The sequence below is a fragment of the Rhinichthys klamathensis genome, unplaced genomic scaffold (genome assembly GCF_029890125.1).
Source record: "Rhinichthys klamathensis goyatoka isolate OS25496 unplaced genomic scaffold, OSU_Roscu_1.1 h1tg000011l_1, whole genome shotgun sequence".
Lineage (NCBI taxonomy): Eukaryota > Metazoa > Chordata > Actinopteri > Cypriniformes > Leuciscidae > Rhinichthys > Rhinichthys klamathensis.
In genome coordinates, this window is record NW_026606564.1 from 1,294,063 (window position 1) to 1,320,292 (window position 26,230).

At 39.0% G+C, this 26,230-nt stretch overlaps 1 protein-coding gene across 2 annotated transcripts in view; it reads right to left on the reverse strand.

The window, feature by feature from the left end:
* Nucleotides 1-26,230, reverse strand: part of pde4bb (phosphodiesterase 4B, cAMP-specific b) — a 74,409-nt gene that overhangs the window by 40,308 nt on the left and 7,871 nt on the right. The window contains exons 2-3 of one of the 2 annotated variants that reach the window (XM_056263494.1): nt 20,876-21,001; nt 9,915-10,135 (exon numbers count right to left, since the gene is read on the reverse strand). In XM_056263494.1, the coding sequence (XP_056119469.1) occupies nt 9,915-10,135; nt 20,876-20,917 (263 nt within the window). In that variant the 5' untranslated portion in view covers nt 20,918-21,001. Of the gene's footprint in view, nt 1-4,861; nt 5,083-9,914; nt 10,136-20,875; nt 21,002-26,230 lie in introns of those variants that run through there. The other variant, XM_056263502.1, reaches the window with a different exon arrangement.

Genomic DNA, 26,230 nt, shown 5'->3' on the forward strand with positions numbered 1-26,230 from the left:
CGGACATTTAACGGCGTAGAAATACACGCAAAAGATGACGGTTCGTTTCGGCGTGGACATACGCGCGGATAGCTCAAAATGAGTATAGATAACACGCCACTTGACTTGAAAGTGGCGTGTATGTTTACGCAAAGTCATGATGTCATGTTGCCATGCCCTCGTTTTTTGATGCATGGCGATGGTCACGAGCTGTGTGTTATTTGTCTGGGAGCGGAGCATGCACTTCAGCGTTGAAAACTAGATATGTCATTATAATAAATATTATACATGATAGTAATTTTTTTTCATATCTGAAGTTTTTACCTACATATATTGAGTGATTGTGGAAACAAATGCCTTAAAAATAATTCTTTGGTACCTTGGAATGTTTTTAGTGATTTATCATTAAGATCACTGCTTATAGTTTACTACTAAGTTATTATAACACTATCAACTAACCAACTGTCTGTTTTGGGTTGACATAATGAACAGAAACAATGCAAATCAATTATAAAAGAAAGGACATTGAGAAGGAATCTCAGCTGACTGAAAAATAGGTCACAGAGCGACATGGTTAAAAGGAACTGGGAGAAACGACATTGGGCGTTATGCCAGAAGGTTGCGAAGGGTGTCTGACGCCAGACTCAGAATGATATAAAAATCCATCAAGGGTTGATAGAAGAGCCTAGAAACTATCACCTCCTCTTACGTGTATGCGTGTGTGGTAACAGGCAGCTATTGCAAGAGTCTAGTTACTGTTGAAAGTGCAGAATCATCATAAGTGGCATCTGGAGGGCAGAAACTCTACAGGGAATATGAGGACCCAACAGTTTTTGTTTTCACAAATGAATTTTATACTTTTCTGAAAATGTGAAATGCATCTGGAGGGCAGAAACTCTACAGGGAATATGAGGACCCAACAGTTTTTGTTTTCACAAATGAATTTTATACTTTTTCTGAAAATGTGAAAAGTGCTTGCCCATAAAAAAAAACTCACCACTGTGCTACTAGAGTGTTGTTGGGGATAGCTAAAGTGTTGTGTGGTAGCTAGGATGTTGCTAGGGTGAGCTGGGTGATTGATTGTCCAAGTTAAAGAGCCAGGAAACATTTCGTAAATACTAAAAATATTTCTTTTTTTGCCATAACATTTTTTTTTTTTTACAAGAATGCAATCCTTAAAGGGATAGTTTACACAAAAATGAAAATTAGCCCATGATTTACTCACCCTGAAGTCATCCTAGGTGTATATGACTTCTTTCAGACGTATACAATTTGAGTTATATTAAAAAATGTCCTGGCTCTTCCAAGCTTCATAATGGCAGTGAATGGCTGGATGACTTTGGAAGTCCATCAAAGTGCATCTATTCATGATTAAAGTGCTCCGCGTGTCTCAGTGGGATCTTGAACTTGACGCAAAACGTAATGACGAACGCGGTTGCCCAGCCCTGTGTGTTTGAACCGCGACAGGCGTTAACCAGGCTTGTGCAAAATTCAGAATTTCAGAATTGGCCTCCATTCAATTCATGAATTTGAATTTGAATTGACTCCGCCCCACAGGAAGTTGAATTTGAATGACAGGAAGTGGAATTAAATTCATGGCAATTCAAAGAAATTCCACACAGTCACACAACAGAAAGAATGTGTTGAATCTCACATACATTCAGTGTTAGGAAGGTTACTTTGGAAATGTAATTGCTTACTGTTATAAGTTACCCATTATAAATGTGGTTTGGATTACTTTATTTGGATTACTTTATCAATGTAAAGCAATTTCCTTTTAATTTGATTAGTAACTAATTGAATTACACATTTTACCTCAGTAATACAATTAAATACAATTACATTAATTTTGTAATTTAATAACATAATTTCATTAACACGTAACTAGTCACTCCTCAACCCTGCATACATTTTGTTGTAATATATATATATATATATATATATATGTATATAAACAAATATTGACATATAAATATATTTCCCCCCCTAAAGGTTTACTAAAGTAATTCTGGGAAATGGAGTCATGTTCCATCATGTTCCACAAAATTACAATTTACTATAAATCAAACTTATTTGTTCTGTGACTAGAGCTTTTAACATTCATTGCTGGGGGAAAACATTAGCTGTTAATGTAATCTGTACACGTAGTTCAAACTAATATCATTTATAGAATATGTAATGCAATCATATCTGACATATACTGAATTGTAATTCTGCTTCCTTTAATTCAAATTCGAATTGTAATTCTAGATCCTGTTTTTAACCTCAATTCAAATTCAAGAATTTAATTGGAATTCAGGAGTCATTCTCAATTCAATTCTGAATTGTGCACAAGCCTGGCGTCAACTTGCCGTCATTACGTTGTGCATCAAGTTCAAGTGTTACTCTTTTGGCGTAAGTCGATGCGTACGGCCGTCTGCTGGAAGCTAGTTATTTTAGTCGATGAAGTTTTAAATATGGATATTTTTCTTACACAAAAACATCGCTTCACTTCAGAAGGCCTTTATTAACCCCCGGAGCCGTTTCGAGAACTTTAATCATGAATAGATGCACTTTAATGGACTTCCAAAGTCATCCAGGCATTCACTGCCATTATGAAGCTAGAAAGAGCCAGAACATTTTTTAATATAACTCCGAATGAATTGGTCTGAAAGAAGAATGTCATATACACCTAGTATGACTTCAGGATGAGTAAATCGTGGGCTAATTTTCATTTTTGGGTGAACTATCCCTTTAACAGAGATCCACTAAAAATTGCTGTTAGATCAACAAAAAGTATTACTTTGAAGAAGCATGACTACTCCCATGATGCATTGCACAATGACACACAATGTTCAAAAGTTTGGGGTCGGACTTGGTAAGATTTTTTGAAAACATGTCTCTTGTGCTCAACCAGGCTCCATACATGCGATCAAAAATACTGTAAAAACATTAATAATGTGAAATATTTTCACGCTAAAAGAACTGTTTTCTATTTTAATATATTTTAAAATGTAATTTATTCTGGCCACACGGTGGCTCAGTGTAGCACTGTCGCATCACAGCAAGAGGAAGCCTTTCGGTGTGGAGTTTGGATGTCTGTGTGGGTTTGCAGCATAGGTGAATTTGACACAAAAAATCGCCTGTAGGTGTGGGTGAATGTGTGTTTGAGTCCTGTGATGGACAGGACATCCATCCAGGTTGTCCTCTGCCTGTGGCCAGCATCCCTGCAACCCACAGGTTAAGGTGGAATGGATGGATGGATGGAGGGATGTAATCTATTCCTGTGATGGTAAAGCTGAATTTTCAGTGTCATTACTACAGTCTTCAGTATCACATGATCCTTCAGAAATCATTCTAATATGCTGGTTGGCTGCTCAAGAAATATTTCTCATTATTATCATTGTTGAAAACAGTTAAAACAGCTGCTTAATATTTTTGTGAAAACCATAAAAAAAAATTCAGGATTCTTTGCAGAATAGAAAGTTCAAAAGAATAGCATTTATTTGAATAGAAAACGTAACTTAACATAATAAATGTCTTAATGTAACGCTGTTGTGGTCGTTGAAGGCACAAGACAAAGATGAGGGTAACAACAGTCTTTGTTGAAACTAACTCAGGCAGGACAGACGCAACCACGTACAGCATAAACGAGAACCGACAGGGAACAGGGAGTATAAATACAGGAGGAAATGAGGGAACTAACTAGACACAGGTGGAGAAAAGTAAACTAATCAGGGACTAACAAGAACAGGTGCAGACTAGACAGAACATAATTGTGACACTTAAACTGTCACTTTTATTTGATCAATTTAATGCATCCTTGCTAAATAAAAGTATTAATTTCTTTAAAAAAAATATTACTGACCTCAAACTTTTGAACAGCAGTATACACACATACATGCATACAATATACACAGTATTCATGTAAATATAGCAATTAAGTTAATTTTATTTATTTATTAAACTTAATTTTTATCTTCCCAGACCTCTTAATTATTGGATTTAAGTCAATTGGGGCAAGCAGGGTGAGGCCAAGAGCCGTGGGAACGGAGCGAGGCCGGTCTCGAGTTTCTCATGGAGGAGCTTCCGAAGGATAAAAGGAGGAGTGACGACAGTGAAGGACGAGAGAGGACCAGGCCTGGACTATATATGTTGTGCTTTATTATGTTTATATGCAGCAGCCATCCATGAGGGGCTGCCGCTTTACTTTCGTCGTTTGTTTATTTTATGAGATTAAAGTTTCGTTGAATGTTCGCCGGTACCCGCCTCCTTCTTTCCTGAGCTTTAACTTTGCTACATCAAAGGTTTTTTAAATTAAACCATTGTTATAGATTTGATCACATCATTTGCAATGCTTCATGAGATGAGTGTTTTCATATACTATTTTATATACTTTTTTGCTTCAGATCATAGCTAATGATGTATTGACTTTGATTCAGATGTAATGATGTGATTCCCTTCTGAGCTTGTTGGTTTGGTTTATTGCTTAGATCTCTCTAAACAACGTCTACAGAGAAATACTTCTGAAACCACAGCTTCAGGAAAATCAGGCGGTCACTGTTTCACTATTCCGATCCTTAGAAATGGCTTGGATACCTCCCTCAGTGACGGTCGATAGATTTGTTTTAACCCATTTTAAAGCTCACCGGGTGAAAATCCAATTCCATAGAAAAGTATTGGCGGCACATCAATAAACCACGCAATTTGAGGCTTCATTCATGTCCAAAGGCACAAATGCACTTAAATATGATACAAATTTCCCTAGATTAAAGAGTATAATAATAATTCATCCTGGTGGCAAATATATTCAAGAAGTGCTTTTGATTTCAATAAAAGCTCACAGTAAGACTCAATTAAAGCAAGGATACAGCAAGACAAAGCTGCAAACACTGAGTCTTACCAGGTATGAGACACAGCCACTGTGAAGCGTCTGCGTTGGCGGACAGTTTTATTCACCACCAGCTTTCTGAACATGCCGGGGGAGTTCTGGGGTGAGTCTCTTGCACCAGCTGTGCGCTCTTTCACATCAGATTGACAGCCTGTGTCCAAACTGATCTCCATCCTCTGACTGACAGGGCTAATGTCAGAATCTTGTTTTAGATCCATGAGTAAGTGTCATACACTGAGATTTGTGGAAGCGCTAAGCCTTAAATCCAGCGGTTTGGCTGTAGAAGTGTGTGTTGAGGTGCTATGTAGGCCGGACTCTGTTTACATTCAGTCTCTGTCACAATCTGCTTCAATCCAACCCTTTTTCCTTTATCCTCCCCTCTTGCCTACTTGTCAGGCCTCTGCCCAGAACGCCCTCCCCTCCCAAGAGTCGCCTTTCTGGAACATTCTTGGAACTTCTACATGTGCAGCCTACTTGGCCCAGTTTAGATGGAGTATGAACTTGATCCAGACAGACAGGTGCAGATGGAGAAGCGGAGTTCGGTGAGACATTTGTTAATGTTAATACCAGGTTTAAACAGCAATGTTTCACAGCTGACAACTTTTTATTGTATCACCCAAAACAGATGGTAAAACCAGGTGTAAATGGGGTCTACGTGAACTGGACTTAAGTTTATTTTACAGGATTACTTAAGGGTTAATTGATAACATATATTATGTATATTCCACAAAAAAATAATCTGTCATTCATTTTATTGTTGTGTGAAGTCCTTGGCATGTTCTCAAAGGAATATGACTTCAGCTATGATGGGCTACAGTGAGCAGAATGAAATGAGAAATAAACCAATTCAATAGAACACAAGGTAGTTACGCAGTCATCACGCATAACATGACAACTGTGATTTGAGTGCCGTGTCAAGACAAAATTCTATGAAAAGAAGCATTCAGCATTTGACATCATTATAGAATTCAATAACAGAATAGGCTATACTACACTCACCGGCCACTTTATTAGGTACCCCATGCTAGTAACGGGTTGGACCCCCTTTTGCCTTCAGAACTGCCTCAATTCTTCGTGGCATAGATTCAACAAGGTGCTGGAAGCATTCCTCAGGGAGTTTGGTCCATATTGACATGATGGCATCACACAGTTGCCGCAGATTTGTCGGCTGCACATCCATGATGCGAATCTCCCGTTCCACCACATCCCAAAGATGCTCTATTGGGTTGAGATCTGGTGACTGTGGAGGCCATTTTAGTACAGTGAACTCATTGTCATGTTCAAGAAACCAATTTGAAATGATTAGAGCTTTGTGACATGGTGGAAGTAGCCATCAGAGGATGGGTACATGGTGGCCATAAAGGGATGGACATGGTCAGAAACAATGCTCAGGTAGGCCGTGGCATTTAAACGATGCCCAATTGGCACTAAGGGGCCTAAAGTGTGCCAGGAAAACATCCCCCACACCATTACACCACCACCACCAGCCTGCACAGTGGTAACAAGGCATGATGGTTCCATGTTCTCATTCTGTTTACGCCAAATTCTGACTCTAACATCTGAATGTCTCAACAGAAATCGAGACTCATCAGACCAGGCAACATTTTTCCAGTCTTCAACTGTTCAATTTTGGTGAGCTCTTGCAAATTGTAGCCTCTTTTTCCTATTTGTAGTGGAGATGAGTGGTACCCGGTGGAGTCTTCTGCTGTTGTAGCCCATCCGCCTCAAGGTTGTGCGTGTTGTGGCTTCACAAATGCTTTGCTGCATACCTCGGTTGTAACGAGTGGTTATTTCAGTCACTGTTGCCCTTCTATCAGCTCGAACCAGTCTGGCCATTCTCCTCTGACCTCTGGCATCAACAAGGCATTTCCGCCCACAGAACTGCCGCTCACTGGATGTTTTTTCTTTTTCGGACCATTCTCTGTAAACCCTAGAGATGGTTGTGCGTGAAAATCCCAGTAGATTAGCAGTTTCTGAAATACTCAGACCAGCCCTTCTGGCACCAACAATCATGCCACGTTCAAAGTCACTCAAATCACCTTTCTTCCCCATACTGATGCTCGGTTTGAACTGCAGGAGATTGTCTTGACCATGTCTACATGCCTAAATGCACTGAGTTGCCGCCATGTGATTGGCTGCTTAGAAATTAAGTGTTAACGAGCAGTTGGACAGGTGTACCTAATAAAGTGGCCGGTGAGTGTATATCAAGGAGAGCATTCTATGAAATTCTAAACATACACTACTATAAACTGTAAAAGAAAGTTGAGCTAACTTAAAAAGTTGCCTTATTTATTTTAAGTTAGCTCAACTTTTTTTTTGTTATAATATATACATATATACACTCACCTAAAGGATTATTAGGAACACCATACTAATACTGGGTTTGACCCCCTTTCGCCTACAGAACTGCCTTAACCCTCTATTGCATGATATATGAAATAATAGAGAAAAAAAATATTTCCACACATTTTATTACCAGTCATAGAGCACATTAAACAATTCAACACATAATTTACAAAAATTATATTAATAGGGGTAGATCTAGGTATGTTACTTTGGCGCAACAACATGCGATAATGGGAATAAAAACAAAAAGTACAGGGTTGGGCACAACCCTGCTCTATTGGGTTGAGATCTGGTGACTGTGGGGGCCATTTTAGTACAGTTTAGTACAGGGTCTTCTGCTGTTGTAGCCTATCCGCCTCAAGGTTGTGCGTGTTGTGGCTTCATAAATGCTTTGCTGCATACCTCGGTTGTAACGAGTGGTTATTTCAGTCAAAGTTGCTCTTCTATCAGCTTGAATCAGTCGGCCCATTCTCCTCTGACCTCTAGCATCAACAAGGCATTTTCGCCCACAGGACTGCCGCATAATGGATGTTTTTCCCTTTTCACACCATTCTTTGTAAACCCTAGAAATGGTTGTGCGTGAAAATCCCAGTTACTGAGCAGATTGTGAAATACTCAGAGCGGCCCGTCTGGCACCAACAACCATACCACACTCAAAATTTCACCTTTCTTTCCCATTCTGACATTCAGTTTGGAGCAGGCCCGGAGTGGGTAATCGGGAGAATTCCCGGTGGGCCGCTTCACTTTTGGGCCGGTCGAAGATTTTTTTTTTTTTTTTTTTTGACATTTGTCACGTTGTCAATCTTCTCTTAAAGGCTACACACGTTCCACATTCTAACACCGCAGCGCGCAGCCACTGCATGGGTTGTACCATGTAAGGGAGTTCTCCCCTCCTCTTCCAAATAGAGTTGGTTGGGTCCATAGCCCGTCTTTTTCAAAACGTTTTCTCAGGTAGTAGTAGTAGGCTACCGATAGGCTAGTTGGGCCGGCCCTACCGTTACTGTACGCGTCAGGGAGGATGGATGGATGGGAGGAAGAGGCCAGTACGGAGGGTTGAAAAAGCCAGGTTGAAAAAAAGAAAGGCATTGGAGGAGGATGCTGCCAAATGTGCCAAGCTTACAGATTTATTTTCAAGAGGACAAACACAAGTGGCAACAGGTACAGAGAGATAGGCCTAGTAATGATTAGCATGTCAACCTATTCACAAGCAAAGGCGAGACACGGCAGGCAAAAACATCATTTTTTACTGGTCAATTTTGAGATTTTGGGGTAGACCTATTTGTCTTTTTTCAGACTTGTGGTGGAAAAAAGTCCGAAATACACATTTAGGTCTTTATCTTACAACATTTTGTCTGTTTGCGTCTGTAGATTTCTCATAAATTCATCAAAAGTTGGCGATATAAATCATCCCGCTGCTCCGCGATCGCTGTCTGCACCCTGTCATCACACACGCCGTTAGAAAGCTCTCTCTCTCTCTCCTGTACAATGCTGTCGGATCCAAATATGGTCATTTCCTTTTTATCAGCAACCAATCGTGAAAGTAAAAGGGGGGATTTAACTCTGAATGCGCAATCTCATTGGCTGATGCTAAATCTTTAAAGCCCATTTTCTCAAAATTACCTTTCTCTCATACTCCAAGTTGGACATCTCCACTTCAGTAGCACCTATATACACCACACTTTCCAGTCTTGTACTTAGTTATATTATGAAGACATTTACAGAGGGATTTGTAAATATATTATTCCTAGCCTGATTTATATAACATTTTATTCCAAAAAACATGGTGAATTTTTTTTTTTAAAGGCTATTGACAGTATATTCTGATTTACAGGATAACAAAATTAGATATCCATAAATCCCTCTGTTATTTTAAGAAAGAGCAGTATATGATGGTACATGATAAACCAAAATGTATTGTTTGTTCAGAAGTGGGTGTAGTAAAGGAGTAAATTACCACAATTTGATACCCATGCAGAAAAATGATAATGACCATGATATTTTTTGTTAACTTCCCAGATTAAGTGAATTATTATTTAACCTTTACATTATTGTTGAACCATGGTATTAATAAAAACTACACAATAGTAAGAGCTGAACTGTTGCTTCATTTATCCAATTTCCTTCATGGAAAAAGTGGGCCGGTCTTGGGCCTGAAACTCCCGGGCTGAAAAGTGGCCCCACTCCGGCCCTGGTTTGGAGTTCAGGAGATTGTCTTGACCAGGACCACACCCCTAAATGCATTGAAGCAACTGCCATGTGATTGGTTGATTAGATAATTGCATTAATGAGAAATTAAATTGAACAGGTGTTCCTAATAATCCTTTAGGTGGGTGTATATTATATACACACACACTACCAGTCAAAGGTTTAGAATAATTAACATTATTAAATTAAAAAAAGAAAATGCCGGTTTCTCTGGTAGTGGGCAGAACTAATGCGCAATCTCCAATCTCATTGGCTGGTGTTCATCTATTACCGTCCCATTTTGATTTCAGCAAATCAGTTCAAACGAACACTGACAACGTGATTAATATTCATGAACCCAGCAGCACATCAATCCTTAGTGCATTGTATATTGTTATTAGTAGTAGAATTAGTAGTAGTATTTTGCATATTGCAAAGTACAATAAAATGCAAATTTTAATACAAAGCACTTAAAAGTTCAACTTTGTGTCATCTTGAAATATTTATGTGCCGATGCATTCAAAAATGAGCTTACCTATCAGGGGGAACTGGTGTGATATCTATACGTGGTGGAGTAATGAAGCCCAGTGACGTAGGTCTGGAAACGTGATATTCTTGAGGACTGCGGGCCCTCTCTGTCTGTCTCCATGACAGCGGCGGCAACACAAGGGTTCCTGAGTGCCGTCGGGGGCCTCGCCAGAGATCCACGCCCAATGTAGCGCCTGAAGATGTAGATCCTGAGAGGTCCTTGCTGTCCTAACATAATAAGAATAGAGTAGAAATATATCCACTGTTTAAGAAACACCTACACACATCATCCATATAATCGATGAACTAATTAATACATAAATGAAAGAATATTTGCAAAGAATATATACTTATTTTTACAATCACACAAGTTTTATGAAACACATCATTATGGGAACTTGAATTTTACTTTGTCAGTCAGCTTGGCACATAAATGATGTTCTTCTCTTGGTTTGTTTAGGTTGGGTTTAGGTTAGGTTTCTTTGGGTGATCTGCGGCGCTCTAGGGAGTGAGCCTCTCAATTGCGCTACATGACTGATATATAGAGCCCTTTTCTGTTTCTACTACTCCAGCATGTTGACTCTATCTCCTGACAGTTCTTTATAGATACAGCGTGTTTAATGTCTGGCTCCCTCACAGTGATTGCATATCACTGTCAGTGTAGCCTCTGGACAACATCCTCTTTTAACAGCCTATAGCAGGAGACTGAATATATCACCACAAAATATGTTTATAGTTCAATTAGAATTGCCCGGAAGAGAGGAGTGTTACCAGGAATTCCTCGAGCACAGCCTGTAGATTGGGACCATACAACAGGGATAACTGATGAGAATCCAGAAATTGAGAGAGAGATAGAAAACAGCTACTGCTTCTGTTTGACTGCTTGAGTATCAACAGGAGTTTAAGGCTATAACTCTGGGAAATCTATTAAACACGTTGATGGAGAGCTGTATGCAATTGCAAGAATTGGGTGGATCTCATGAATCATAAAGCAATGCTATAGTGTGATCATATGCATTTTAATGTTTTTATACAACAAGAAATAGGGACTAATTGAATATACAGTACAATGTTGTCATTTGACATCTATATTGTCAGGGTTATGTTACTGTAAGTTTGGTTGTCATTTCATTCTTGTGTTTCTGTTTCTTGTGTTTCCTTTCAGTTTAGTTCTTGATGAAACCTTGCCTTAGTTACTAATTAGTCTCACCCGTGTCTAGTTAGTTGCCTTTGTTTTCCCCCTGTATATATAGCTCTCGTCAGTTGCCATCATTGTTTTGCGTATGGTTTTGCTTATTTATTATTCCTGCTTATTTATTCTCCAACGACCTCCTGCGTATTTGATTTGTTTATTTAAGATTATAGAAAGAGTATTATTCTTCGTGCGTGTTTGATTACCACAGCAACTATGACAGAAGAGGCGACCCAGACAAAGACAAGTAAACACAAATAAGAACAACATGGACTGCTTAGTTAAAAAGGGACGTACACTGGAGGAGTACCTGGAGGAGTTTCTTGAGCTGTACCATGAGGCTCGCTGGGATGATGAGGCCCTAAAATACATATTCTGGAGTGGGATGGATGACATTTTAGGCCAAATGCTTCTGTTGAAGAACAGGGGGTCACAGGCCCCTGATTGATTTTACCGGTAACACCTTGTGGGTGTGCGGATCCTCCTTGACAGTGGGAGTCGTCAAGGAAGACAACATCAGCTCTGACTCCCCAGAACCAGTACCACCTCCAGCAGCCATCTCTCTTCCCGCTCCAAACAGGATAACTCATCATCTCAGCCCGGAGTGTCCCACAACGGCAGAATAAACTTCCGCCACAGACCAGACAACGGACACGACCATGGAACCAGAGCCTGAGCCCACCAGGGACCGTGCGCTAGAGCCCCCTCCAGCCACGGAGCCAGAGCCAGCCATTATGTCCGCCCCGGAGCTTGAACCATCTTGAGGCTAGAGCTTGCCGCCAGGCTCGTCTTGGAGTCAGTGCTGACAGAGCAGTCCACCCCAGAGCCAGAAGAGTAGCGCTGGCTTATTGATTTGTGGACCACAGAGCCAGTCCATACCCCTTAACTCTCTCCTCCTCAGTCTGTCTCTGTAAATTACCTGAATGTTCCCGCCCGGTATCCTTCCCACCTGATTGTTCCCATTCTCTCCACTGGCTCCATGCACTTGCCTGGACTCGGCTGCTTCGCTGGTACCACTCAGCTCCTCTGCTCTGCTCTCGCCGCTGGCTTCCTCCAGCTCCGCCTCGGCTTCTTCACCACCAGCTCTGCCTTGTGAAGTGGATTCCCTCCAGGCCCATGACGCCACCTTGGCCTGTCAGCTTGTCGGCTCCACCTTGGCTCTACTCTTCCTCGGCTCCACTGTCATCCCTTGGGCTCCACCTTGGTCCTTCGTCATCCTGGATCCGTCGCAGACTTACGGGCCTCTGGCTGCGCCTCAGCCCTCCACCCCTTCGACTACACCGGGCTCATCCTTCCCTCCGCCTCCTCCTTTGTCCTCGCTCCCTCTGGTTTCACCCTGGTCTTTCGGGACCCCGTCTCTACCTCGGTCCCGCGAGCAAGCGGCTCCGCCTTGGACTCCCAGTCCTGCTGTGTCACCCAGGACAGTCGTACTGTTGGCTCCGCTTGGGTCTCCTCTTCCGGCTCTCCTTCCGTCAGTCGGTCCCCAGGTCCTCCTTCCGTTGGCTCCCTCTACTGGCTCCTCGAGCTCCCTGTCCATCACCAGCTCCTCGTTCACCTCCAAGACCCCCACCTGCCACCCACAGTTGGACTATTGTTTACAGTGCGAGGACGACCATTTGGTGGGGGGTAATTCAATTCAATTCATTCAAATTTATTTGTATAGCGCTTTTCACAATACATATTGTTTCAAAGCAGCTTTACAGAAAGTGCATTTCAGAAATGTACATAGAAGAATATAGTTAGTTAATCATCATGTATTAATTTAGGGCATAACATATCGCCGGCGTTGAGTCGTCTCTTCACAGGCGTCGAGTCGTCTCATCGCAGGCGTTGGGGCATCAGAAGTCTCCGTGAGAGGCTGGATACAAACTGGAGCTGACGAACGCTATTTACCTCGGGACTAGCGTCCCGAGATAACAGCAGAAAAGCAGATGGGAAATAATTAGCGTAGCTGCTGTTCATAATATTAATGCATTCGATCTGATTCAACAGTGGTATAAAAGGTAAGCATTATGTGAATGCTTGGCTGAAGAGATGCGTCTTTAATCTACACTTTACAGACGTCTTTAACCCTGACGTCTGTAATGTCAGGGTTATGTTAAGTTTAGTTGTCATTTCATTCTTGTGTTTCTGTTTCTTGTATTTCCTTTCAGTTTACTAGTATTCTTCTTTGTTCCTGTTTGATTATCACAACAACTGTGACATATAATAATATTAGCATGTACATGTTGCATTACTAGTGTTTGACAACCATCACTCTTAATTTTACTGAACAGTTTTATTATTACCTTATCATCTTTTGACTAACAGCAGTCCCAACTGGCTGGTATTTAAACAGTGTTAGAACACAGGCATGACAGCAAATGAAATGAGCAGAGAAACTAATCTTTGTATGTGACTTCATTCGTTCACCTGCTGATGTTGCATAACAATGCACAGCTGCTGACCTTGGTGAAACACATTTGTACCTATCCCTAGTATTGACTATTTTTTGTACAAAAGCATTGTTACTGACAATTTTACTATACAAAAATATTTTCCAGAACATATAATCATTCTTCTGCACACTTAGGTATTTTTTTCTAATTTTCTCTGGCTGGAAATTACAGGTTTTCCAGTACGCATGAGAACTCCATTTCATTTCTGCAATGCAAAAATAAATGAATAAATATATCAAATTCCAATGACTGCCATGTGAAAAAAATATATATTACTGAAATTGTTAAGTATTTATATATAATTTGTTTGTTTTGCACTTTTTAAGACTCACGAATTTCAATTATATAGTAAAATTCCATCAAATTTAATTGAATAATCCTTACATATTATTCATATTACGAATTAAGAATTTTAAATGAGCAAAAGAATATTTGTCACGGATTCACCAAGCTCCATCTTCACTCCAACACTTTTATCTCCCGAATACTAATCCACTGCACCTGTTTCCCATCTGCACCTCATCAGCCACTGCATAATCACACACCTCAGGTGCATTAATTGCGTGGTCCCAATACAGACAAAGGACTTCCTACCAAAGAAACATTTACCTGTGATACCTACCTCCAGCGATCCTGATCTCCATTGGTCCTTGTGATCCCCCCTGTCTCTTCTGAGGATCTCTGCTCCTTCGTCTGTCCCCATCGTCATGCTTCCTTGTCACCATTTACTCACCTACTCATCTCGATTTTACTTACATGCAGCAACTGAGGTGTGTACGTTCCAGGATTAAGCCATCACAATCTCTCACTATCCCTGCAAAGATAAAGGGCTGGTTAATTCATTCAGTTTATTATTACAACCTGCCTATTACCATATACTCACCTGTTTGTTTATGCTCCTCTGCTGCATCAATAAACTGTTAAACTGCATATGTGCTTCTCTTGTCTTAATATACTACCTGTTACAATATTACAGTAATGTAAATTATCAATAAGAATATGGTAATGATTTACATGAACTGTCATCTAATGGCGCTTTTCCACTGCATAGTACGGTACGGCACGGCACGCTTTGGCGCTTTTCCACTGCATGGTACGGTACGGCTCGGCTTGGTACGGCTCACTTGTGGCGCTTTTCCACTGCATGGTATGGCACGGTACGGCTCACTTCGGCTCGCATTAAATGGTACCACCTCTGTCGAGGTTCCAAGCGTACCGTACCGATACTAAAATGTGACGTGAACACACTGCAGATCACTGATTGGTCAGACAGAATCGTCACTACCAGCGTCATTTTATTTGCGAGACATCAAACCCGCTAGATTTAAATAGCCAGTAACAACCACCGCTGTTCTTCACAAAGAAACGCGCCAGAGAGAAATGCACATTTCATAAGGATTACATAAGCAGAGAGCAGTCTGTAGTCTGTTTTCTTTCGTTTTAAATTGTTCTGTTTAAAAGTAGACATGTGAGGCAAGTAAGCTACCTTATATGCTGAGTTTCGGTTCATTTATGAGACGAGCTCCAGTTCACACGCCGGCGCCTCCGTTTCCTATCTATCGTCTGCTATATTTACTACTTCTTATTTATTAAATCCAGGCAATTGGTTGATGAAACATTGATAGATACAATTAATACAAAACGAAATTCAGGTTAAAGAAAGGTTTTGTGCTTTCTGTTAGATGTCTAAGTGAAAGTTTTAAAGCATCTTTTAGTGCCGCTTTCACGTCCGTAACATTGTTTTTTCCTCATAAATGCGAACACGAAAAATAAAATAAAATAAATAATTCACAATAATCACTAAAAAATATTTTGCCTCCAAGTTTTTTTTTTTTTTAAGCAATCAGAAATCCGAGGGCACTGCTATAATCCCACCCACTTTGAAGCGGTACTAACTGCAGTGGAAAACCAAACCGAGCTAAAGCGAACCGAGCCGTGCCGTGCTGAGCCGAGTCGTACCACGCAGTGGAAAAGCGAAGCGAGCCGAACCGTGCCGCGCCGAGCCGAACCGTACTGAGCCGTACCGAGCCGTACCAGCAGTGGAAAAGCGCCATAAATAATGCCACAAAGTCAAAGATGTAATAGTCTTAAAATAGAATATTTATACATTTATATATTATCTTGAGCAATGTTATACTATGAAATTAAAGCTGCAGTCCGTAGTTTTTCCTCTTTGTCGCCATCTCTGTTCGAAATCTGCAATTGCAGTTATTCGCGGAATTATCAACTTTACGTGAGTCCAATGAATCCAATGTTTTGACGGGAATGTGCGGCTGTCAGTCACCGCTCCGGTGTTGATACTGGCATTCAGAATCACAGATTCTACTTTCTGGAAGTATGACCAACATAAAAATTTTCACCGGAAAATGTCATTGAACAAGTAAGTAACATCCACTTTTGTTCTGACCAACTAGGGGGGAAAATCGCGTTGAAAATCGAAAATTGCAGTAAATCGCGTTGACTAAATCTAACGATCGCTTATCATTTCAAGTCAAACCATGCACATTACACTTTGTTCTCAAATTGTTAATGTTAACAACATCAGCATTGCGTGACTACATTTAAAGCCCTTCAGATATTTATCCTTGTTTTCGCATGACGCCCGGTTGCCGTCTCTTTTTTTTTCTTTTTTTTTTTCTGTAGCCACTCCGATGTCCGAAGTCTTTTGCATTTTACAGCGGGTGAATCTGTTGTCACTGGTGATTGTCATTTGAACCTTTCTGGATCTGCCATCAAATTGATAAGTTTAATTATATCAAGTGCTGTGAGAAAAGGCTATAAATCTCCACCTCCAACATCCTCACACGCAATATAGCTTATACTAGCCGAGACTCTTCTTTATGTGTACAGATGTGACGTAATGACGCAAAGACATGCTCGAATCTCCCGCGGAAATCCACCAGTGCCACTGGAATTAAAAACATTATTACAAGCTTACCGTTTTGAATCGAGCTAAGGCAAGCAGATAGTTTTGAACACTGGCTGGTTATGTAATTGCTCAAATTTATTTTGGATAATTTTTAACCCCAAAAGGTTACGGACTTCAGCTTTAAGCATTAAAAAATACACAAACATTGGAAGGCCATGGGAAAAATGACTTCATATAAATGAGAGGGCCAAATTAATGGAGAGGAAATTAATTGAAAGGAAAGGGGACTCCCATGAGGAGTGTATGAAGTATCATCTAATAATCATGTCACGCTTTACAGATGTTACAAAAAGTGGAGCCAATGGAATACAAGTGATGCCGCCTCAGTTCAGACAGCATTAAAGCCCTGATGGCTTCTACGCTCTGGAATGAATGAGAACAACATTGAGGACGAGAGAGAAAATGAGAAATTTTCATTGGTTAAATTAAGAGGAACATGGTGAAGGGTAACACTGCCCATAGGCATTGATCTAATGAATAAGTAAACAAATACATAAAAGAAAAATAGAGATATACATGAACACTATGTCCAGAGACCGGCCGATCGCTGGGAGGATCAGTTACCTTGGCAACCACTCTGATTCCTTCAATAATGAGTTTGATTGAGGGTTAAGCAACAAGGGTTGTCAGTAAACACGCACAGCTAGTGTTTCAAGAGGGGAGGATAGAGTCTTGGGTTTGGATACAACTGGAGGGAACCAATGCTTGGCTTCCTTTGGGCTTCGCAAAATCCACTTCAAGTGGATTGTCCATTAAGAGTGGAATAATGGTGTTACTTTATGCCCTGCAGTTTGGGGAAACACTTAATGCACAAGTCAACAAATCCCTAAGAGATCATGAGCATCTGACAGAACAGACTCTCTCCCGTAGCTTAGAGAAACAGATGGGCAGCATGTACTCTTCCTGCGGTCATGTGAGAGTCACAGCGCACTCCCTTCTGCCTCACATTCACAGAACTGTAAAACCAGACTACTAATGGTTCAATATGTGTCAAGTGAGAAATTTACAAATAATTGTGTGCACTTTGAAATACAAATTTTATAAGTAGCTCATATTATTATTATTATTAGTGGTTAATTTCAATCAAAAAAGGGAATCTGAGCTACATCTAGTTATATGAGTATCACATTGGCTTAACACACTTAAAATGATTTCTCATCGTACATGGGACTTCTGTTCTATTTTTGCATATTTACAATGTCAATAACATTGATTGGACAAATACAGCTCGCGGCAGACATGCGACCTGTTTGTCCAGCTGCGAAAATGTCCACTGTTGCAGTTAACAAATAATACAGTGAAAGAATATTTAGATCCCTGTTTATTGTACAGTGTAAAAATGTCCTGTTAAATTTACAGTAAAAAAACTGGCAGTTTTTTTAGTTGACAATGTTTCAGATTTTAAGGGATGGTACCAATATATGGTACCTGAATATTTTACAATTTATAACTTTATATTTCATTAAGTGATATAATTTTATTGTTAAGAATTTCATAACTGATTAACTTTGCACTGTTATTGAACTGAACTGAATCAACACTGAACTAAAATGAGCTGAATAATGACACTATTGTCTTCGGTAAAGCTGCTTTACAGCTGAAATGGAATTTGTTTCATGATGAATTTTGCAACATTAACACTGTTGTTTTCCTGTTTATTACTGTGAAGCTGCTTTGAAACCAATTCTATTGTATAAAGCGCTATATAAATAAATGTGAGTAGACTTGACTTATATATTTTATACTTCAATATGCTCAACTGGAACTTCCCAAATTGTACTGATAACCATCATCATAATACAGGCGGTGCATTAGAAAGCCTCATGGTTGCCCTGGAACGATTGTACAAGGTCTTATGAATAGTGTGCATGTTTAAAAAAATGTTTGCAGTCTTTCTACATCTGAGTGGCAGAAAAGCTCAAACTCAGCCTCCACTCTAATCAGATGCACTTGTTCTAGAGAAGGATTTCAATGAAGAGGGTTATAGGGTTTCTGCCATAGACTGTGCAGATGTGGATGTTAATCATAGGCAGGAGAGGTGAGGGTCAAGCTTTCATTGAGTGATAGCGAAAAAAGGTGAGAATAGCCTTTTCCGACAATCAATATCAGCCTCATTACTTCCCTTTATTGTGCACATACTTCCAAACAAGTGAAGGTACTGTTCCTCTATATACAGTAACCTAATCCAGAACTTTGTGGATGTTCATGAATTCTCCATCTCCAAAAGGCGTTGCTGAAAGCTACCTCAAATGAACAATGTAACTGCTTTTTTTTACTTTTCAAAGACAAAATATTGGCTAGCAATAAATAAATGAAGAAAATACTGAGTACAACTTTTTTTAAAGGTCATGTATATAACTTCTGTGTGACTAAAGCAACACCAGATGGAGAATAAATAACCGTTTACCCAAACACTTTCAGTGCTGCTTCCACCAAACCTACAGTCACATCAATCATTTTTCAGACAAACCGGTTGTTCCGTTTCAAAGGCATGCCCTGGGTTGAGCCAGAAGCTCTGGGTTATTTAAATAAACAGAGCAATGTCTTGAAAGCATCACTGAGTGACAGTTCTAACATTCTGAGTGTTGCCTCAATACAGTTGCCTCTGCATAATAAAGTCAACATGAAATCACTTTTTTTTCACCAAATCACCAAATTTACTCGAAAAATGTATTGGGTCCTATTGTGAACAATTTATTAGTGCACATTTTTCCAAATAAAAAAAATGTGTCTTCGCAATCTACCAAAATCACTCAAGTCCTACACTCCAACCTGAATAACTGTCATAGAAACCCAGCTAACAAATAGATGTTCTTTAAAACGTTTTTCTAATGTTCCCTTTAATTGATGAAAACGCTATTTCTGAATGTTCTCTGTTTTAAAAGCGTTCTCTTGATTATGAGAGCATTAAGGGAAAATTCCATTTAATCATTTTGCCAACATTATGGGAACATTACTTATGAATGTTTTCTGAACATTCTGAAACTATTTGCTGAAAAATGCAAGATGAACATCCAACTAAAACGTTTAAAGTCCCCTTGTGGTGAAAATCATGTTTTTAATGTTGTTTGTATGCCTATGTAGTGTTTTTAATATGGTTTAAGACAAACAATGTGCAAATTCATAAGTCAGCACCATTGCTGAGTATTTTCTCCTTAAAACTGCAGTCTCAAAAACACTGTTTGAAATCGCTGGTGTTTCTGACGTCACATACCTTGTAACCAATCACGTCAATGTGTGATCGTCAACGAGTGGATCTCTGAGCTGGTGTGAGTGAGTGGAGGCGGGGATAATTTGCATATTCATAGAACCGCGTATACTAAATGAGGCAAGGGTGTAGAGTTACAATCAAGCTATTTAAGGCATGAAGACAATTTTTCAGGGAAAAAACGCTTAAATATGTCATGTTGGTGACATCAAAGATGAGTTTTACGGGATAAAATTATTGACTACAGGGGGACTTTAAAAAAACGTTGCATGAACGAAGTATAAATTTGTGCTAATGTTTTAAGAACATTATTAAAGACCAGATGAGCAAACATTCTATTAACGTTACTGGGAGCACTTTTCCTAATCTAATCAATTCCTTAATCAAAATCAATTATGGAAAGAAGCGTAAATGGATGGAGAGATGGAGAGAGAGAAGCATAGGTTACTTTAAAGCTACGTCTTAGTTTGTGCTTATCTTGGCGAAAGCCGAGTACAAATCAGCATGAGGTTTAACATCTACTCTCGTGTAATGGAAATCATAATAATATTCCTGAAGGACAAAAGAAAAAAACCCCGACATTTTGGAATCTCTACGATGACTTAGCCTAACCCTAAATGTAGATGAAATACTAAGCGGAAGAAACACTTCTCCTTTAAACAGAGTGTAAATAATATAATTTATGTAAATTAGAATTAAAAGACTGTAAAACGTTAAGCCTAACCAACAGAGTTCAGGTAATTAAAAACATGAATAACACAAATGATTGACAGTCTTTTTTCATCTCTGTTCTGTCCTTTCTCTGTTAAGGTTTAATGGTGCCTGCCATCTCTTTCCATGTCCCTCATAAATAGCTATTAATAATATATGTGTATGCGTGTGTGGGTTTGTGTGTGTGTGTGTACTTAATTGGTTGTTTATGTTCTTGTGGTCACGCTTGCCTAGAGCTTGTTGATTGCTTTAGTTCTTTCTCTTGAAATCGAAGAGCATAACATGTTATTGCACAGAAAACCTGGCTGTATCTCTTCATGTAACATACTGTAGGTGTATAAGTTGGCAAAGGTCAAAAACCAACAAGTGATTTTGCTAAACGTCTAAATAGCATTGGCCTCTGTGTGTGTTGGAGTGAAGAAGACAGAAAAATCACTGCGTATAGCATTATCTTCTATTCATGTTTAAGCGCAACAGTAAAATGTCTCACATCAATAGGTGTCACTGCCAAAACACTCCGGCTCTTCCTCATGTTCTCAGCCGACAGCTACAGATCAGAAGGTTCTTCTGTCTCCTGGGACTCTCCGCCGGCATTCAAATGGACTTCTTCTGTGAACTGTAGCCAGAAAAAAAAAAAAATCATTAGCATAATTCTTCATCAAACCCTCCACTGGGCCAATTTACAAATTAAAAGTCACTATTGTCTCAGTTTTTATATTTATAACATAAAAACATATATATTTTTGTGTTAAATAACATGAAACTGCAAGACAATAAAAACCAAACAAACATCAAATTATAAACATTAGGACGTACTACCTCACAAGAATAGTTCTAAAATATGATACTGTATTTCACATTGACAATTCAAAAATACAAAATAGCAGCACACAGTTTCATTGTACATTGTAGGTTTGTTTAGATTCGTTTACTGAAATACAAAAAACAAAGTCAAAATAAAACATATTTTTTATATATTTTTAATAATAAAATAACATTTTGGGTCTTCAATATTTGTACACTGACTGACACCAAACTTATTCTTGCTTGTTTGCACGTGATAGCACCTGTCCTCATGTTTCGATAAATTGCTTGTCACTCTTCCATTGGTGGAAAGTTCTTTAGTGCTTGGTGGTCTGAACCATATCTATACTGCAAGACAGCAGCTCGATGAAACAGCACTGGATTGCTCAGAGAAACAGGATAATGACACCCATTATAATCAACACAACTGAGTGTAGAAAGCTTTGCTGATTATAATGGGTGTTTATTCTATTTTAGGCTCTTTACTGTTGCACAATGGCAAGCAGACCCATGTATTGATCAATTTTGTAAATGTATTCCACATTTAAAAAAAGAAGAAGCTTCTAATTAATGTCAGTAACTGTAATCTGACAACATATTGAATATCGCACATTGGGTGTTAAATTATGTCATTACAGATGAAAAGTAAATGGACCACCTGCCAAGAACCATTTTACAACTGATTTGCACATGAGCAAATACCCTATATATTGCATCTTCCGGGCCCAGTTGTTCAAAAAGTTGAATCTGGAATCAAAATGATCTGGATTTGAATATCCCATGGTTTGCTATCCAGGATCAGACGATCCCTTAGACACAACACATGCTGATGGTTTGAGATCAAAAACAAGACTTACATGATCCAATTTCAGAAAGTTTTTTTTTTTTTTTTTATACCACCAATTTTCAAGACTTTATCCAATTCGATTACCGAAATCTGATCATATATATTTTGAACAGCTGTGCCCAAACAGTAAATATAGTGCCTGGCATGGCTGAATCATTCAATATGTGCATCGCAGAAAAGTCCAATATAAATTCGAAAAAATTTATAAATGTTGTTATGCACATTCATGTGTGTGTTGTAAGTCTGAGGAAGGTCGATTGATCAAAACGTTGCAAATAAAATTTCATAATGATGCAAGCATTTATATATTTTTTAAATTGGAAAAACTAGGCCCAGCAGATGTCTAATGTCTAGTAATGTAGCAATCAGGATAGCTAATGTTAACTAGTTGTTCATCTAGCGAGTTAACATTTGACTAGTTTCAACTTTCAGCTAGTTATTTAAACTTTTCCTGATCTTAGCAAGCTAGTTAACCTTACACAACTTTAAGCAATCTAGCTAGGATATTATAAAGCTGACTAGTTAGTTAATTTAGCTAACTTAATTTCAGGTATGATGGAAAACATGGTCCCATTATGATCAAGGTCCCTATATTTATATATGTATATACAAATGCTGGCTCTAGGTAGACTACGGCCCTGTTCCAAATGGCACACTTCATATGCACTTTCGGTCTTGTGGACTTACAATGGCTTTTGACAAGGGACACCCTACAGTCTCATGGACTTAACGGACACGCGCACGCGGCAGCCATTGTAAGTCCACAAGACCAAAAGTGCATATAGTGTGTGCCATTTTGGGACAGGGCCTAGTCATTTTAAAGGGGTCATATAATGGTACATGCACATTTACAAGTTGATTGTACTGAAATGTGTGTTGGCAGTGCCTGTTCACAACCATCATAAAATGATAAAAATCCATCCAGTGTTTTTGTTTTAATCTCCTTATGTTTTCCCCTGCCTCAAATCGAGCCGTTCGATTTTGTGACGTCACACGCTCGGAAGCCCCTCCCACGATTGTTGATTGACAGCATCGTTTCAACACAGACCCGCCCTCGCTCGTGAGCCAGCTGTCAATCATAGTCTGCGCGGACCGGCGCGGTCATTGTTGATATGCTGGAGCACTGTCTATGAGCAGAATGGCGTCTAAGCGATTGTGTTGTTCTGTTCTTGGGTGTAATAACGAACACAGCAGTCATTTTAATGTTCCTTAATCCGAACCGCTGAAGACGCAGTGGCTGAGTTTTGTTTTCGAAGGGAATATACAATGCTTTCATGTTTGCGCGAATCATTTCTCACCAGACTGCTTTATAAACGAGGGTCAGTATGAGCTGGTTTTGCTAAGAAGCTGCTCATGAAAAAAGGATCGGTAACGTTTTATTAAACTTTATATTAATATTTATATTAATCTTTGCAAATCGCTAGCTGCACGGTTGACAATGAATGCGTCTAAGGTTTACACTCAGGGTACATTACGGCATGTTTTCTATGTATGATGTTCTCAATATAATTCATAATCCCACGTTTATACTGAACAACGCGTTATGGTTATTGTGTTATTGTGTTACAAATGGTGTACGCACAGAACAGAGAGGCGGGCTGATTATCATTTAAAGGCAAATGCACTGAAACGGCGTGCTGAAAACAGAGCTGTTTTTGACCAGGTAAAATAAGTGTTTTCTTACAATACTAATGAGAATTTTTAATTAAAGTATATTAAAAACTTTTAATTTAGACCCTAAAGAATCATACTAGCTTGTACAAAAATGGCATTATATGACCCCTTTAACAACTTAATTGAAAAGAGGTATTTTTCAAGTTCTTTTACATATAAGAAAGAGAGATGAAAAACTCATTTACATATTTCGATTTATGATTATGGAATTTTGCTAGTAACAAGATCATATTCATTACATAAAAAATACATAATCAACAAAGCCTAGGACCACATCCTTCCAATACAACACAAAGTCATTATAGATTTCAGACCTAATAAATCCTAAAACATCTTGCCAAAACATTTTCGTAAATGGACAATACCAAAAAAGATGAACTACGATTTCGTCAGAGTTGTCACAGAAAGAGCAACTGGAGGAAATATACTTTTTGGACTTTTTTAGATAGTGATTTGCAGGGTAGCATTTATGAATTATTTTTAAAGAAATCTATTTTCTCTTTTACTTTAAAAAAAAGGGATGTAGAAGCATCCACACTTTTTTCCAACAGATATTACCAACCGCATTATTCCAGTAAGCGGTCACAGGCGGTAAAGTAACAATGTCTTGCTGAAATACTGAACGGACTGATCTATTATTGTTTTTATAGGGAGAAGCAAAGCACAATTTGCCAACAGGAGTATTGACCAAAACACAGAGAGACTGGAAGTAGAGATTGAGTTCCTCTCAATAAAGCAAGAGCACCTGATGGGATTGAACCCATATTGAAAATTCTTTGGGAGAAACAATAAATTGAAAATGATCTAGAAATTCCTTATATGAAAACAACAACCCTTGAGAATTGATTAATTGACTGACTAACAATATATTTTTTTATCAAACCAATTCTGAAAAAAATATTCTTGTATAAAATATTACAGTTATTCCAAATAAAATATTTTTGAGGTGAAAAGTTGTGCTTAAATATCAAAGACCAAGCCAAAAAAAACTGCCTATGAAAAGCAGATAATATTGTAATTTTTCGAATTTGTAGTTACATAACAGAAGAAAATCCAGACCACCAAACTGAGAAAAAAACATAATTAGGAATAAAGTTCCATAAAGACACTAATAGTTTCTAAACTATTTCAACCAATTAACTTTAAAGGTATAATTTAAAGTACAAAAACTTAAAGGTGGGGTATGTGATTTTATTTTTTGACCATTTTTTTAAAATCACTTGAAATCCTATTCCAACTTACAGAGTTAGAAGCACTGAAATGAAAATTAAGCAATTTAATCATCTGTGGAATGGGCAGGACTCGAAAAACTCCAGGCAATCATTTCCAAGACCCCCTAGAATCATTGGACAGAAAATGCGTCAATCAAACGGTCGTACCATACCCCCCTCCCCCCTCGTGTCCCCTTCGTGCACATACTCAAAGCTCGTGACCCAGTCACAGTAAGTGCAAGTCGCCCCGGTACAGAGAGAGAGAGAGAGTAAGTGCAATCTCACGTATCTGAGTTTTGCAGATGCGTGATTGCGCGTCCATGTTCTTCGAATGTACGAGGGCCAGCGTTGGAGGAAAGAAGGTAGGACCTTTTGAGTTGTGTATTTTCAAAATCTGCCGGCCGTTTTGCAAATCCCATACCCTACCTTTAAAGAGTATCTGGTCAATAATTTTACCAGGCTTTGACTCAAAATGAACAGACTGAGCAGCATAAATAAGTCTTGAGAGGCCTTCAGTCTTCGTAAGAAAGAAAGAGAGATCTCAATGTAGCCACTGGTTAAATCTCTTCTGAATTTCATCCGTATGGGGTTAAAAATAAAAAATTCATCTTGCTTTTTGGTCTTTCACTATATAAACTCCTAAATAACAAACCTTTTCTTTCACAGGAACATCATGAATAAAGGAGTCATTGCAGTGTTTTATGGCCAAAAGCTCACATTTTTGAACATTTAAACGCAGGCCCGAGGCTTTGGACAAAAACTCAATAACACTTATTGCCAAAGGGATCTGCATAGCATCCCTAAGAAAGAGGGCCGTGTCATCAGCAAGCTGACTGATGATCACCTCTCCTTCAGCTATAGCTACTCCTTTCAGATTGCTGGTTTTTATGTGAGCACAGAGAAGCTGAGCGCTCCGAAGCAGACCTCTTCTCGACGGTCAAAGCGCCGTTACGTCACGAAAGTGCGGACTCGTAGGAAGACCGCGAGCGTTTAGGGTGCCGTGTGGGACAGGGCCATAGAATCGCAAGAGGACTGCAAGGGCGTTTGACGGCATTTGGGTAAAACCTTTTTTTATGTCTTATTGTCTTATATGATTTGCATACAATCACTGCTCAATTATCTTATTTTGGTTTGATTTTATAATAGAAATAGAACAAAAAGAACTAGACTAATATGCTTGAGAAAAATTGTTACACTAATATTGCGATACGTGCAATCGTTGCATATACAGTAGTTTGTTAATAATATCTGCCTATCCTTGTAGCAGATTTCTTCAAGCTTGTTTAGGTTAGTCAGATAATGACAGTGA